This window comes from Aulonocara stuartgranti, assembly GCF_965226115.1.
Source record: "Aulonocara stuartgranti genome assembly, chromosome: 4".
Taxonomy (NCBI): Eukaryota; Metazoa; Chordata; class Actinopteri; order Cichliformes; family Cichlidae; genus Aulonocara; species Aulonocara stuartgranti.
In genome coordinates this window covers 1,466,723-1,481,769 of record NC_138942.1, presented here as the reverse complement: position 1 = coordinate 1,481,769, position 15,047 = coordinate 1,466,723, and the positions used below count along the sequence as shown (strand labels likewise).

Below are 15,047 nucleotides of genomic sequence, written 5' to 3'. Positions count from 1 at the left end.
GTTGCTGTGGCTAGCCATGCCTTGCACAAATCAGTAAAACCCTACTCGACTCCAGAGAAGGAGTGTCTGGCTGTCATCTGGGCCTTGGACCCTATGTCGAAGGCTTGCACGTAACTATTTACACTGACCACAGCAACTGAAAGTGGTTGATGTCTCAACCAAACCCCTGTGGCAGGCTTGCTTGGTGGTGTCTTCTCCTTCAAAACCTTGAGTTCAGCATTATCCACAAACCTTGAGAACGTAATAAGGTGCCTGATGCCCTTTCATGTAATCCCCTCCCAGGTGTGGAAGCCCCTACCGATCTTCTCCCTCCCTATGCCGTGATTGGGAGCATGGACCTTCGTGCTCTACCTTCTGCAATTGTTTCTGACCGCCCGCATGTTCGTCAGTTGCAGCTTGAGGACCCAGTCACGGGCTCATTGCTCAATCAGCTCAAAAGTCAAAAACAAACTGTGGAGGATAGTCGGGATCTGGAGAAGTACGTTGTACAAGATGATCTCCTCTATTTCCTCAACCAAAAACAAAATGTGGTCTCCATCCACTCAGCCCTCCTGTTAAAGACTGAATGTCCACGAAACGTCTTACTCAGATAACCTGAGAGCTTCACTTCAGGATGCTCATGAACATGCTCGCTTGGTGCTCGCAGAGAGTCATAAACGGCAAAAGCACTACTATGATCTGAGACGTCGCGCGGTCTCTTACGATGTTGGAGACCTAGTCAGAGTAAAGTCACACCCAAAATCAGATTCATCGTCCTACTTTTCTGCAAAGTTGGCCCCTTTTTACACTGGTCCCTACCTTATCCCCAAGAGGAGGTCTGAGGTGAATTACTGTCTCACCACAATGGACACTGGAGAGAAAGTTTTTCATGTTGCAAACCTGCAACCATTCTACAGATTTAAAGATCTCCAGACACCCTAATCTTAGGGAGGTGACGGGCAGTCACAACTTTTCTGGGAGAGGGGCAAAGATGAGCTGGACTGAAGGTGTAGAGATATATGATATGCTGTGGATGTTCTTTCTTTGAGACTTTTGGGAAGGTATAAAATAGTTCAGGGCGGTGTCCTTCCTCAGAAAACTGTTTGGTGCTTAATTTAAACTTTTTCTCCACTGCAGTGTTTTTCTTTTTCCTTTTTCTTTCATAAACCTCACTTCAAAGACACTCAGCTGGTGGTTGCAGTTTTATTTAAAGTTTCCGTAACAAAAGCTGAAGGCTGCAGCAGCTTTGGATCTCAGTCTCCTGGACAGCAGCTTGCCTCCTGCTCTTCCAGACCCAGACTGTAGTGACTTGATAATGTTGATACGAACACTATTGTCTCTAGCCACACCCCTGCCGAGATTGACTTTGACCGTACTGACACTGTCCCGCTTTTCGTGGACCAGAACTCTTTCCAAGAGACTACTGACATTGCTCTGGAGACAGAGGCGTCTACTTTAAACAGACCTGGAGTGTCAACAACATCATATTTTTGACAGTCAATGATCTTTCCTTCCTTATGGCACTTCTTTAAGTCCTTATCAGAAGTGAATATTTCTCTGCTGCCCATGTTGATGCCTCCTAGAGTACTTTTACCCTGTCCACTCTGTCCATACGGGACGATTCTCAGCTCACTCGCAGAAAAAATATTTGCATGTCAGAATTTTCCCAGTCATAATGGCTTCAAACTCATCAATCTCTCACTCTCAAACCTGATTCAAACTGTGGAACATATTTCATCATTTACAGTAATGTATCCAAAAATGTATTCATCAAGTCATTAAACAGACTTTAAAAGTACAAATGCTGCAGTCAAAGGAGCTTGCAAAGAAAAGCGTCTGGACTTCTTTAAGTTGCTTGAAGACGTTTCACCTCTCATCCGAGAAGCTTCTTCAGTTCTAAGGTCAAATGGTGGAGAGTCCCAGATATAAACCTAGTGGGAGTTTCCCCCCACAGAGCGACAAAAGGACCCCTGATGATCCTCTAATCACATGAGCCAAGGTGTGAAACTGGGTGTGGGTCACAATCAGCCAGAGTTTCGGGTGTGTTCATTGTGAAACCTGGCCCCACCTTATCATGCGAATTCCTGAGGTCAGATGGCCCAGGATGTGAGTGGGCGTTAAGGCGTCTGGGGAGGGAACTCCAAACTGCTGCACCAGCTCACATACACATATTTTTATAAATTAAATAATTTGATTTTATGTATTTTTTTCTGAAACCTAAATCAGTTAAAATGAAAAATAGGAATATTCTGAATATCGATTTTCTATATCTATCTGGGTTTGCGTCACAGCTGCAGCGGTCAGAGCAGAGACGCCCAGACTTCCCTCAGCCCAGCCACCTCTTCCAGTTCATTCATAGTCCAAGAGCTCTCCTAATCAACCATCCCAACAGGAGCAGCAGCTCCACTACAAGTGCCTCTCAGATGGCTGACCTCCTCAGCCTGCCTCTAAGGAAGAACTCCTCATTCCTTTGGTCACAAAACCACATCAGAGTTGGAGGCCACCACCTGATAAAGCATAAACAGATAAACAGAACCACACCATGGTAAATGGTAGCTGCAATGGTTCTTATGCAGCGCTTACTCTGCCTGTGCTATAAAGTGCTCCTGAGCTACAGCCACTGCTCATCTGCAAAAAGTAAAGATGAAATCCTGAGGCCACCAAAGTGCAGTCCTTCCACCACCTATGCTATTCTGTCTATAAAGGTTATAAAAGCTCAACACTCAGTGTCATATTTTTCCACTCTGGGTCTACTTCTGCTGGATTGATGGATGTGCACCGCTCTGCCTCTCCTCTGTAAGCCGACAACACTGGTGAGACTGTGCTGAGTAGACCTCATACTGGACTGTGTTAATGGTGAAAACATTTTAATAATTTAACCATCATAGAAAGGAAGAGCTTTCTTTTACCAGATCTTTGTGTGTTATTAATCTGCTGATGTTCAGTGAGCAGTTTCCTGCTACTGACTGACTTGGTGATGGTTGAATTTCACTTGTGTTAGCTAATATCGTCTAAAAAAACCCCAAAAAACAATACAGGGTCAGATCTGCCAAAAGATTCGTCCAGGAATCGAAGTTTAGATGAAACTGTCTTTCTTCTGTCTAATGCTGACAGGAGGATCTTCTAATGCTGTATAGTTGTTACTGTACTGCTGCTGTATAAATATGTTTAAATGTGAGTGAAACACCAAAGAGTAAAATGATATCTGATCTGTTGTTGCCTGTTTCTAAACTCCGTGAATCATTGCTTACTTGTGTGCTAGAGAACATTAGTGCCTGTACTACGCCGACAGTGTTGGAGACGAACACGCGTGTTACTGAGACGAACACGCGTGTTACTGAGACGAACACACGTGTTACTGAGACGAGTGTCGTCCTGTTGTGTGGGCGTGCCGTCACTGAAAGAAGGAAATCTGCTGGAAACAGAGCAGTCTGGAGCTTTTGCCTCACATGGATTATTCTGTATACCTCTAAACTATTAGTCACTTTTAGTCTAATTTGACCTCTGACCTTTCTGATAGCAGGTGTGGTTCCTACATCACCGTTAAAGAGAATCATTTCTGTATCTTTGACGTGTAGCGAGTTCAGTTTAGGTGTGGACAGCTGTCAGAGGCAGAAACGTTTCAGTAACCTGAACTATTCCTGCAGGGAGATTAGTCTGCATGACTCAACACGACGATAATTATTAGTTGGATTTATTTTCCCACAAAGACTCTCTGAATAAGCTGAAATACTTTGATGTGTTAGCTTTTTGTCTCACCGTGTTCACTGTGACATGAACTGTGGTTTTCCACGCTGCGTATTAAAGTGTCATGTACACAAACACACCGTCGGGTGAGCTGACGTGATGTTTTTTAGACAAAAGTATGAAATAGTAAGTTTAACACAATCCAGCTTGGTCAGCAAGCTGCATCTAATCAGATGATCAGATGACAACACAGTTCATCACTGACCTTCACCCTCCAGCAGTGGATAAATAAACGTTTACTGCTTTCTGCAGATACTTTTAACCAGGCAACGGGACTTGACACATCACACCTTAACATATGTAACCAGGTCATAAATTACATATTGTTATATTTACACAAAATATGTTTTAAACCCCAAACTGTCCCTGGTAAACCTTACCGTTAGGACCTCCAAGTCTGTAGCTATCTTCATCATCAGTTAGAGCCCCTCCTCATCCTTTTCTTCTTCTTTGGTGCAACCCTGTAAATTTGGGGTACCCCTTTGGCCTCTCCCCTTTCCTACAATTCCCCTGTGGGAGAGGTCGGTGTCATTTCTTGTCCTACACTAATAATATCTTTATCCACCCTGATGTTTCTGATCATGTGTTTTAGTTCACTATTGTCATCATTGCGCCTCTCTTTGCTAAATGCTGAGTATGTGGTACGTGTGTGCTGTGTATGTGTATAGGCGCTGATCATGCTAGCATGAACAGTCTTGCTAGCTTGGAGGTTGTAGTGTGTTGAGCAAACTCTCGTCCTAACTGTTCATATTTGGTCATAGCAGGTCTTTCTGTTTACCTTTCACTGTCAGAGACAACACAGGAACACATCGGTTACATGTACAGTGGATCACCGACACCAACTCAAAGACTAAAATTAAGAGCGGATCCATACAAAGAAGATCCACACACTGCTGTGCAGGTACGCCCACACTGTGCGTGCAGACCTGACTTTGTTGATTCAAAAAAATCTTCCTTCCTGTTAGATCAGTCTAAAAGAACCCACTGCCACAAACCTGAGATCTATCCCAGTGTCTGGTCTTTCGCTTTGTTATTCACACGATCCTGTACTCATCCACACGCTTAGCATGCACAGGCAAACTCGCCACACACCACAAACATGTGGCTGCTTGATGCTATAATACTGCTTAAAGAAGATAATGATTGTCACCGCACCCTGTGGTTAAAAACAGCACAGGAAACAAAGGCTGCATGGAGAAAACTGCTCTCCGAAGAACAAATGTTCACAATCTGTTAGAGAGAGGACACACGTGAGCCCGACTGGAGTAACTGACAAAGCTTTAAGACACCAACAAAACGCTCCGTCTTTCTTCTCTCTCACGTACACAAATACACTCTGTTGGGTTTTATATCTTGTGGGGACATCTAACGCTTTCCCCAGCCCCTCTCCTTAACCATAACCACCAACAATGAATGCCTAACCCTGAACCTAAACCTAGCCATAACCCATCTGTAACCCTGACACTAAAACTACAAACTCAAAAATGCCTTCACACTTGTGGGCACCAGGATACACACACACACACACACACACACACACACACACACACACACACACACACACACACACACACACACACACACACACACACACACACACACACCTCTGTTGCAGTTTGTTACAGTATCTATTTGCCAACTAAATGTGTTACAATTAAAACAGCAGAAAATGCTAGAGGAGAAATTATTTGAGGCAGTTTCTCTGAAAGTGACGCCCAGCTCTTTCAGTGTGAAAGACGGATCCTAAATGGTTCAGTAGCATCCGTCCTTTCAGCCCCCTGTACTTTCACTTTCAGGGTATAAAAAGAGGACTGTTTAGTAACACAGCTACACCGGGAGGACGACCCATGTGGACACTGCTTATTGCTTTTATCTGAACTCATCACGTTATTGTAAGTCAATTTTTCATTGTTTGATATTAAAAAAACTAGTCTTAATTTAGTCTTGTACGTACAGCTTCCTCTGATTCACTGCATTTTCTAACGTAGGGTTTCAGACTGTGTGAGCCTCACTGTGATTGGACTGTTGAAACAGAATGAGAGACAGAATCTGAACTTTGTAATCATGACTTTCAAAGGGTGGAAATCATAAAAACACGGAGAAACATTCAGTAAAAAGCAGCAGAGGCGGAAACTGTGACCACAACCTGATCGAAGTTTCATCAGTGGTGAAGCCGGAAAGTTTTCAGTGGGGTGTCCAGGATGGATCTGTGATCATTATGGGATGCCACACATGTCTCACAAAAACACAGGGCTGTTTAATCTAGACTATGTTTGGAATGCAGATCAAATAAGATTCAGTGTTTCCAACTTTTTCCTTATTCTGAGATCAAGAGACAAAGAAGCACAAGCTGCACACAGTACTGTAATACTGTAATACTGTACAAAGTACTGTAGTACTGCACACAGTACTGTAATACTGTAATACTGTACAAAGTACTGTAGTACTGCACACAGTACTGTAATACTGTAATACTGTACAAAGTACTGTAGTACTGCACACAGTACTGTAATACTGTAATACTGTACAAAGTACTGTGTGCAGTATTACAGTATTACAGTACTGTACAAAGTACTGTGTGCAGTATTACAGTATTACAGTACTGTGTGCAGTACTACAGTACTTTGTACAGTATTACAGTACTGTAATACTGTAATACTGTACACAGTACTGTGTGCAGTATTACAGTATGTTGGATTACTGCTGTAGATGTTTACATGCTTGTACATTTATATATATGCTTTATTCTTTTGAAGGTAAGTTGATCTACAGCATTAGATCATATTTCATAAAGATGTTTAAAGTTCTGTGAGATGCATTTAACAAAGATCAGCCTGTTTAAGGCTCTGACGTCTTTTATATATGACTTCAAACAGTTATGATAACACGTGTTTTTCTCACCCAGCAAAGGAATATTTGCTATACAATTAATCACGGCTTGTGATCAGCATTTTAAGCTTTCAGGTTGAGGCATCAACACAGTAAAGGAACAACATTTGTCTCTTTCATAGACAATTCATCCGTATATAAGCTGTAAGAGATATTTGCCTTTGAGATAAAGAAGATATCAAATGATATGAAATGTAAATACTGAAGCTCAGTGTTTGAAATTTAAGTTTCACTGCTGTCATTTTTTAAAATAAGTACATTTCATTTACTAATACAATGAATGTAACGTTGACCTGTGTCGGCAACCTGAGCAGTGCTTGGTGTTGTAGACCAGAGCTCTAGGCTACATTAAACAGCCGCTCACTCCGGCCTTCACAGCCGGGTCCTTCAAACAGTGCAGCTCCTGAACTGAGACACAGCTACAGCTACTGCACCAATTATCTGAAGGCAGGATGTGTCCACAGTGCACAATTGTTGATGTGAAAGAAAAACCTCCTCACATCTGTCACCATCCAGCTGAGTCCCTGAAGGCTCAGTCGTTTTGTTCTTCTGCTTGCAGACGTCATGGGTGCTTCTGACTCTCGACAGTGTGAAGTTGTCTTTAGCAATTACAGCAGGAACTACACGCTGCGCAACCCCAGGTGACTCCTTACTCAAACACAATCACTCACATTTCATTTTTTCTGCTGGTTAGTTCAAAGTGCTTCACAGATCATTGACATGCTGTTAATAACAGAACTATTAAGCAGATTAAAAATAGAGACATGAACGACATGAAATTAATTAAAAGGTAAAAACATCATAAAAATGTAGAACAGAGTGTGAATGACTAACAAAGACCAATATAAAGCATGTTAGGGGTGTTCATCGTTCGCCTTGGAGCAGCTTTCACAGCAGAAACGTCTTCATGCAGCTCTCAGTTTCTCATTACACACACTCACCTGTGCAAAACACACTGCAGCAATCAAAATTTTTGTCCTATTTGTCATGAAAACTCAGTCAATCACTTCATCTCTGATCACTGAATTCAGATCCTTTCATTACATTTTTGAGGCTTTTATCAAAACTTTTCTGACTTTGGAAAAATATTGGCCTCGTGTAGAAAAGTGTGACACAAAAATAAAAATCTAATTACTGCTTGTTTTACCTAAAACTCTTCTTAGAACGTGTTTATTTTAAAGGCAAATTCACTGCTGTTCATGTGTTGCTATGTTTGCTCTTTCATACACGTCTGAATAACGTTTGAAGTGATTTGATTGAAATGCAAACAGTGCTGAGGAAAGTGAGAGAGCTGTGCTGTTCAGATGAGAAGCATACTGAGAAATATGTTGATGCACATATTTCACACAATGAATTATGACTGATGTGAGAACTGCATTAAGAGCAGTGAGAATGACAAACTGTGAGTGGTGTTTAGGGCGGGGCTCTGGACTAACTGTTTGCCACGGTTGCACTGGTGCACCTACATTTTTTTTCTTCGGCGCACCGGCACAAAAGTTTGGAGCACTCAGATTTTTCAACCGCACCGCTTCACACCGCAGTTTCACATGTGCACTTTTGGGGGGGAATTGCTGACCATTCAGACAATATTCATTTGTAAATGATTAACTAATGATCGTGTGCTTGTGCTTAAAGTGCGTTGGCATTCTGGTAATATTGTAGATAATGTTAAACTTAATCATCACATCGGCCTCTGACGACCTGTTTGCTGCTGCACAGCTGCTGAAAGGCAGTGAGGAGAGGGGACACCTGGGCATTTACTCTTATTATCATGATTCTGATGCGTCGGGTCTGCGCTCTGTGTTTACATCTTTGTGTGGAATCTGCTCTCATTTGTGTCTGTTGTTGACCACACGGAGACTTTTTGTTTTTTTGTTACTCGAACAGTTGGTCGCACCGGTGCGACCTAAGATTTTTTTTAGTCGCACCATTGAAAATGCGATCAAATTGGCCGCGCTCTAGAGCGCTGGTGTAGGGATCTGCATTTTTAAATGTTGCCTGAAACTGGAATTTTATGCAAATTGGGAATGGTTGAGGAAAAATGTTATTTTCTAGGAATTTGCTGATTGGATGGAATCACTTGGCACTTGTTTAGTGAGCAGAACTGAGCTTCCAGAGCAAATTTACCCACGAGAGTGAGAATCTGCTGGAAGCTCACAAAGCCTGCCCTGCTGCATGTGCAACAGTTTCTCTGTGCTTGGATTCAAAACTCTTGTGGCTACATACACACCACTAAATGGACAAGCTACACAAAGACACGTACATAATGTACTGCTGCTAACATGGGACCGGGTGTGTGCTGAACAGGGCGTGGACACAGATGTAGGACTCAACAGACGGATTAAATTCTAAATCCAAGCGTTTAATTTCTCTGCATCTGAGACCACAGTTATAACAACTTCTACTGTTATAACTGCACATTACTTCTCTCAGCTTATATATACACTAACTTATTGGAAGTTACATGTCTACTTTTTAATGCACAGATACAACACACAATCTGCACTTTTCCAGTTATTCTAAATATTCTTAACTATTTAAACATCTTTCAGTATCCTGCTCTGATTGCACACTACAACCTGGGTTTGCCACTTATCTGTACTCTAATTTTAATAACTGTACAGTACTCTGATTTGGTAACTACTGTCCATGATGTAAATATGTAAAAATTTTGTTTCTGTGTGTATTTGTGGGGGTTTTGCTGCTGTTATGACCAAATTTCCCCTTGTGGGACAATTAAAGGATTTTTCTGTTCTAAATGTAAATCATAAGTCCAAAGGCAAAACTCATGACTCAGAATACTGGGTCAAAGTCCCAGGACCATGACAGCTCCAGGCTCAGAAGTTGTTAGTTGTTCCTTGTTTGAGCTCAAAGACCTTTCAGTCTGGAGCAGTTGGTGGATCAGCTCCCAGGTTCTACAGTCCTTATGTCAAATTCAATTCAGTTCAATTTCATTTATATAGGACCAAATCACAACAACAGTTACCTCAAGGCACTTTATTTTGTACAGTATATCCTATAATAATAGATACAGAGAAAAACCCAACAATCAACAAACTCACTAAAAGTAAGCACTTTGGCGAACCAGGCTCAGGGAGGGGCGGGGCCATCTGCTGCGACCGGTTGGGGTGAGAGAAGGGAGACAGGATAAAGACATGCTGTGGAAGAGAGACAGAGATTAATAACAAGTATGATTCAGTGCAGAGAGGTCTGTTAACACATAGGGATGATCTGATATCATCGTGTTGGTGTTGTTCCCACATCATCATGAAAATGTTGTTCCAGGTTCAACATTGCAAGTGACCAATCACATTCTTGTGGCGTTATTCTTTTGCGCGCCAAGCCATTCGTGCATTTATGAAATTCCAATGTTGCAAGGACAATATCAATTCTGCTTACCATTTATTAAAGGGTTAGGGTCCGTTGATTGGCGGACAGAGGCGGTTTCTCGCAGCTTAAGTACAGTTTTTTGTTTTACGGCGTTTTTTCCCGAAGTCGCAAAAGTATGACGTCACAACATTCTGATTGGCCACTTGCAATGTTGATCCTGCAACAACATTTACTATGTTGATCTGGGAACAACACCAACACGACGATATCAGATCGTGCTAACACATAGTGAGTGAAGAAGAAACACCCAGTGCATCATGGGAATCCCTGGAAGCCTACATCTATTGCAGCATAACTAAGGGAGGATTCAGGGTCACCTGGTCCAGCCCTAACTATATGCTTTAGCAAAAAGGAAAGTTTGAAGCCTAATCTTGAAAGTAGAGATAGTGTCTGTCTCCCGAATCCAAACTGGAAGCTGGTTCCACAGAAGAGGGGCCTGAAAACTGAAGGCTCTGCCTCCCATTCTACTTTTAAATACTCTAGGAACAACAAGTAGGCCTGCAGAGCGAGAGCGAAGTGCTCTAATAGGGTGATATGGTACTACAAGGTCATTAAGATAAGATGGGGCCTGATTATTTAAGACCTTGTATGTGAGGAGCAGGATTTTGAATTCTGGATTTAACAGGAAGCCAAAACAGGAGAAATCTGCTCTCTCTTTCTAGTCCCTGTCAGGACTCTTGCTGCAGCATTTTGGATCAGCTGAAGGCTTTTCAGCGAGTTTTTTGGACATCCTGATAATAATGAATTACAGTCGTCCAGCCTGGAAGTAATAAATGCATGAACTAGTTTTTCAGCGTCACTCTGAGACAGGATATTTCTAACTTTAGAGATGTTGCACAAATGGAAGAACGCAGTCTTACATATTTGTTTAATATGTGCGTTGAAGGACATGTCCTGGTCAAAAATGACTCCAAGGTTCCTCACAGTGTTACTGGAGGCCAAGGTAATGCCATCCAGAGTAAGAATCTGCTTAGATACCATATTTCTAAGCTTTTCAGGGCCGAGTACAATAACCTCAGTTTGATCTGAATTAAGAAGCAGAAAGTTAGCGGCCATCCAGGTCTTTATGTCTTTAAGACATTCCTGCAGTTTAACTCATTGGTGTGTGTTATCTGGCTTCATGGACAGATAGAGCTGGGTGTCATCTGCATAGCAGTGTAAATGTATGCTATGTCTTCTAATGATACTGCCTAAGGGAAGCATGTATAATGTAAACAGAATTGGTCCTAGCACTGAACCCTGTGGAACTCCATAATTAACCTCAGTGTGTGAAGAGGACTCTCCATTTACATGCACAAACTGGAGTCTATTAGATAGATATGATACAAACCACTGCAGTGCAGTACCTGTAATACCTACAGCATGTTCTAATCGCTCTAATAGGATATTATGGTCGACAGTATCGAACGCTGCACTGAGGTCTAGCAGGACAAGCACAGAGATGAGTCCACTGTCAGAGGCCATAAGAAGATCATTTGTAACCTTCACTAAAGCTGTTTCTGTGCTGTGATGAGCTCTGAAACCTGACTGAAACTCTTCAAATAAACCTCTGCAGATGATCTGTTAGCTGTTTGACAACTACTCTTTCAAGGATGTTTGATATAGGTGACAGTGACAGTGGCAGAGAAAAGGACATTAAAGAAACTGATGGACATTATGGACAATGCCAGACATCCTCTGCACACGGCCATTAACAACCAGAAGAGTCTGTTCAGTGACAGGTTGCTTCTCCCAAAGACAAGAACTAACAGACTTAAAAACTCCTTTGTCCCACACGCCATCAGACTGTTTAACTCCTCCCTGGAGGGGAGAGGGAGGGGAAACAGGAGGACAAAGGAGGGGGGAACAACTAAGCTGTAGTGCCTCTTCACCTCACTGTGCAATACCTTTTGTGCAATACTTTTGTAAATAGTCAACGGTGCAATAGACTCAATACTTGAAATGTGCAATTCACTTGTATTTTATTTTTTATTCCTATTTATTCTACTTATCCCCTTTGTATATTTTATTTATATTGTCTCTGTATTTATATATGTGTGTGTGTATGTATATATATATATATATATATATATATATATATATATATATATATATATATATATATATATATATATATATATATATATATATATATTCTGTAACTCTGTAACTTCTGTCGGTGCTGTGCTTTTTTGGAAATCGAATTTCCCAGAGGAACCCACCCGAGGGATTAATAAAGTTCTATCTAATAAAGGAAGGTTGGAGATTGGCCTATAATTAGCTAAGACTGCTGGGTCTAGAGATGCTTTTTGAGTAAAGGTTTAACTACAGCCAGCTTGAAGGCCTGTACCACAGGCTGAAGGCCTCTCATCCAAGACGCTTCATAAGTTCTAAAACCAAATGGTGGAGGATCAAATGTTTATTTATCCAAATATATCAAAAAGCCAAACACTACTATTTTTTTATAAACATTGTGGGAAATTTGTTAAATCTTTTTGTATATCAGGATGTGATATGGAAAGTGTCGTGTTGGAAGTATTTATACTGCGTGACTGTTAAATGTTTGCTCTGTGCAGTCTTTGTGGCAACCGTAGCCAAACATTTTCTGTTAATCCAAAGTAACCCTGGTACACGCCTGTCTCATGACCGCTGCCCTTCATTTCAAAATTGACATATTCATTGAGATGTCTTTTGTTTCTCTGTCCAGAGTGCATTTGGAGAGTGGACAATATGACACTGCCATGCCTTTAACACTGCGCACTTCTGAATATGGCAGCGCTGTGTTTTCTAAGACTGCTGGCGCAGCGCGCGGATGTGTTGGAGTCGTCACCTACGATCTTTACAATGAATCTACAAAGCGAGCTGATAAGAAAATTGCTGGCATGTTCTCTGTTCCTTTCGATTATAACCTGTACTACATCTGGCATGGAATCGGAGTCTTTCCCATCAACACACAATGTAATTCTTGTCTGTTTGACATTATGAAAAACAATGAACAGCGAGGGTTTGTCAGAGGAAGAGCTGAGGGTCCCACTCTTACTTACAGAGATAATGATGTTACCCTTACTTCCGCCATCTCAAACTGTAGTCGAGCGACTATGACAGTGGAAGTGCGCAACCGATAGTAGACAGTCTAATAATGGAGAAAACAGAGTGACGGGTTTTTATTTTGTTCTTCAGACGATCTTTTGTTTTTAGTGGTTTATCAAGACAAAGAACATCAAAGTGGAAATTAAAATGCATCGACATTAAAACAAGGAGGTCAGTGATATAGAAGCTCACTCAGCACAATACGTCAGAATTCACAACTTATTGTCCAAAAAGTGACAAATATAACTCTGAGCACAGTTTGAGTGAAGACCTATTAGATGAGCATTGTATGTAAGTTTGATTCTATTCAAACCAATAGTGTGGGAGAAGAAGCAGGTCTGGGGTAAACGTGAAACAGAAAACAATCATCAACAATGAAGGAAATTTGGATCTTCTGTAATGTGGAAGTCTGTTCCACAGTTTGGGCCTGACATTAACTGCTAAACAGTGAAGAGGAGTTCAAACAGGAATTTGGGAAAGAGTATTTTAAATTATTCCTATGATTCAATTGTTTCATGCAGAAATAAACTCACACTTTTGTTCTATTAGAAAAAATGTCCCCGATACAACAAAAACTATGTGATGGTTTGTCTGCAGATCACTGAATATGAACAATAAAGATATCTGACGTTACTATCCCTCAGCCACTCCTGTGCTTCATTAACTGATCATGATGGCATTTCATTATTACTGGGTTGAATATTCGACCAAATAATATATTTGTTTAAATGTCTGTAGATAAAAGAAAAAACTGTGTCTTCAGGTAGATACACAAAATGCTCGATGTCTCACAATTCAAAGCAGTGTATGTGTTCAGTGTAGCAGCTTTGTTGAACCACCAGAGGGCATCAGTACTTTTCTGTGACAGCTCCAACTTGTCAGCTAAACACAGCCCCTGAGATTCACTTAAGCATTCATCATCAGCAAGGATAAAGTTACACCTAAAAACCCAAATCTGGACTTTGGTTTCTCAATCAGTAAGACAATAAATAAATCAAACAGGCAACATGTTTCATTTATCTTAAGCAAGAGTTCTGTGAATGCTCAAAAGAGATTTTAGTCCCACAGGATTAACATATTATACTTCTCTTATATTTAACTAGTCGTACAAATTAGAAAGTGAAGATAAGAACTACTCCCCAAAGACTTAATGTCATAATGTAATTCATTTGAAGTGTATACATAATATAATCACCAGATAATTCATTCAACCTCACCTCAATCAATCAATCGATTTCTTAATAAACACACTTAAACAACACTCTGAGGTGGAAAAAGCTGACTTTTACAACAGAATTTATTTGCTTCTCAAATAAAAAAACTGCCTTCAAAGAACACTGGCAGATTATTTGCAACAGGAGTTCTGGACTTTTCCAGAGGGCCAAGGTCATCCTTAAGAGAAGGACGAAGGTCTAAAGGTCCAGATACAGCAAATTCAAAAGTGTTAAATGTTTTGGTGTTAATAGTCTTCTTGCAAAAGTAGAGTTAATTTTACTCTAAGCAGAGTCACATTCTTTTAATGTAACTCTGAGGTGTAAAATGATAGTAGTTAAAATCGAGTGTTAAAAATGAGTGTTTCTCTGTCAAATCTGGAGGTGTTACAATGGAAACATTAACTCTTGACCTCTTAACTCTGAACTCCTACAGGGGCTATGACACCAACAGAGTAAATTCACAGACTCCGCCCCCAGCACGGCTCCAATCGAAGCTGAAGTGAAGCCGTTTCAGAACATTTTGCTCTACATATTTGAGTTGTTTGCCATGCTTGGTAAGTCATTTTTTCAAAGATTGTTTCAATTATTATTATTAGCTTTTACTTCTGTGGCTCTTTGGAGTTGAGACAAAGCTGTGTGAAAGGCATTAGCCATGTTGCTCGCTGATAGCATAATATTCTGTTTTAGCTAGCTGAAAGGTATTGTTTGCGGGCAAATACCACAGCCTTGAAAAAAAGCTTGCATGTGAATTTTCAGTCA

At 41.0% G+C, this 15,047-nt stretch overlaps 1 protein-coding gene across 3 annotated transcripts in view; it reads left to right on the top strand.

The window, feature by feature from the left end:
* Positions 1–13,698, top strand: part of LOC309704153 (uncharacterized protein) — a 32,874-nt gene extending 19,176 nt beyond the window's left edge. Inside the window, exons 1-4 of one of the 3 annotated variants that reach the window (XM_082529156.1) lie at positions 4,538–4,627; positions 5,523–5,618; positions 7,175–7,256; positions 12,692–13,698. In XM_082529156.1, the coding sequence (XP_082385282.1) occupies positions 7,180–7,256; positions 12,692–13,109 (495 nt within the window). In that variant the 5' untranslated portion in view covers positions 4,538–4,627; positions 5,523–5,618; positions 7,175–7,179 and the 3' untranslated portion in view covers positions 13,110–13,698. Of the gene's footprint in view, positions 1–4,537; positions 4,628–5,403; positions 5,619–7,174; positions 7,257–12,691 lie in introns of those variants that run through there. The other 2 variants (XM_082529155.1, XM_082529157.1) reach the window with 2 other exon arrangements.
* The last annotated feature ends 1,349 nt before the right edge of the window (positions 13,699–15,047 follow it).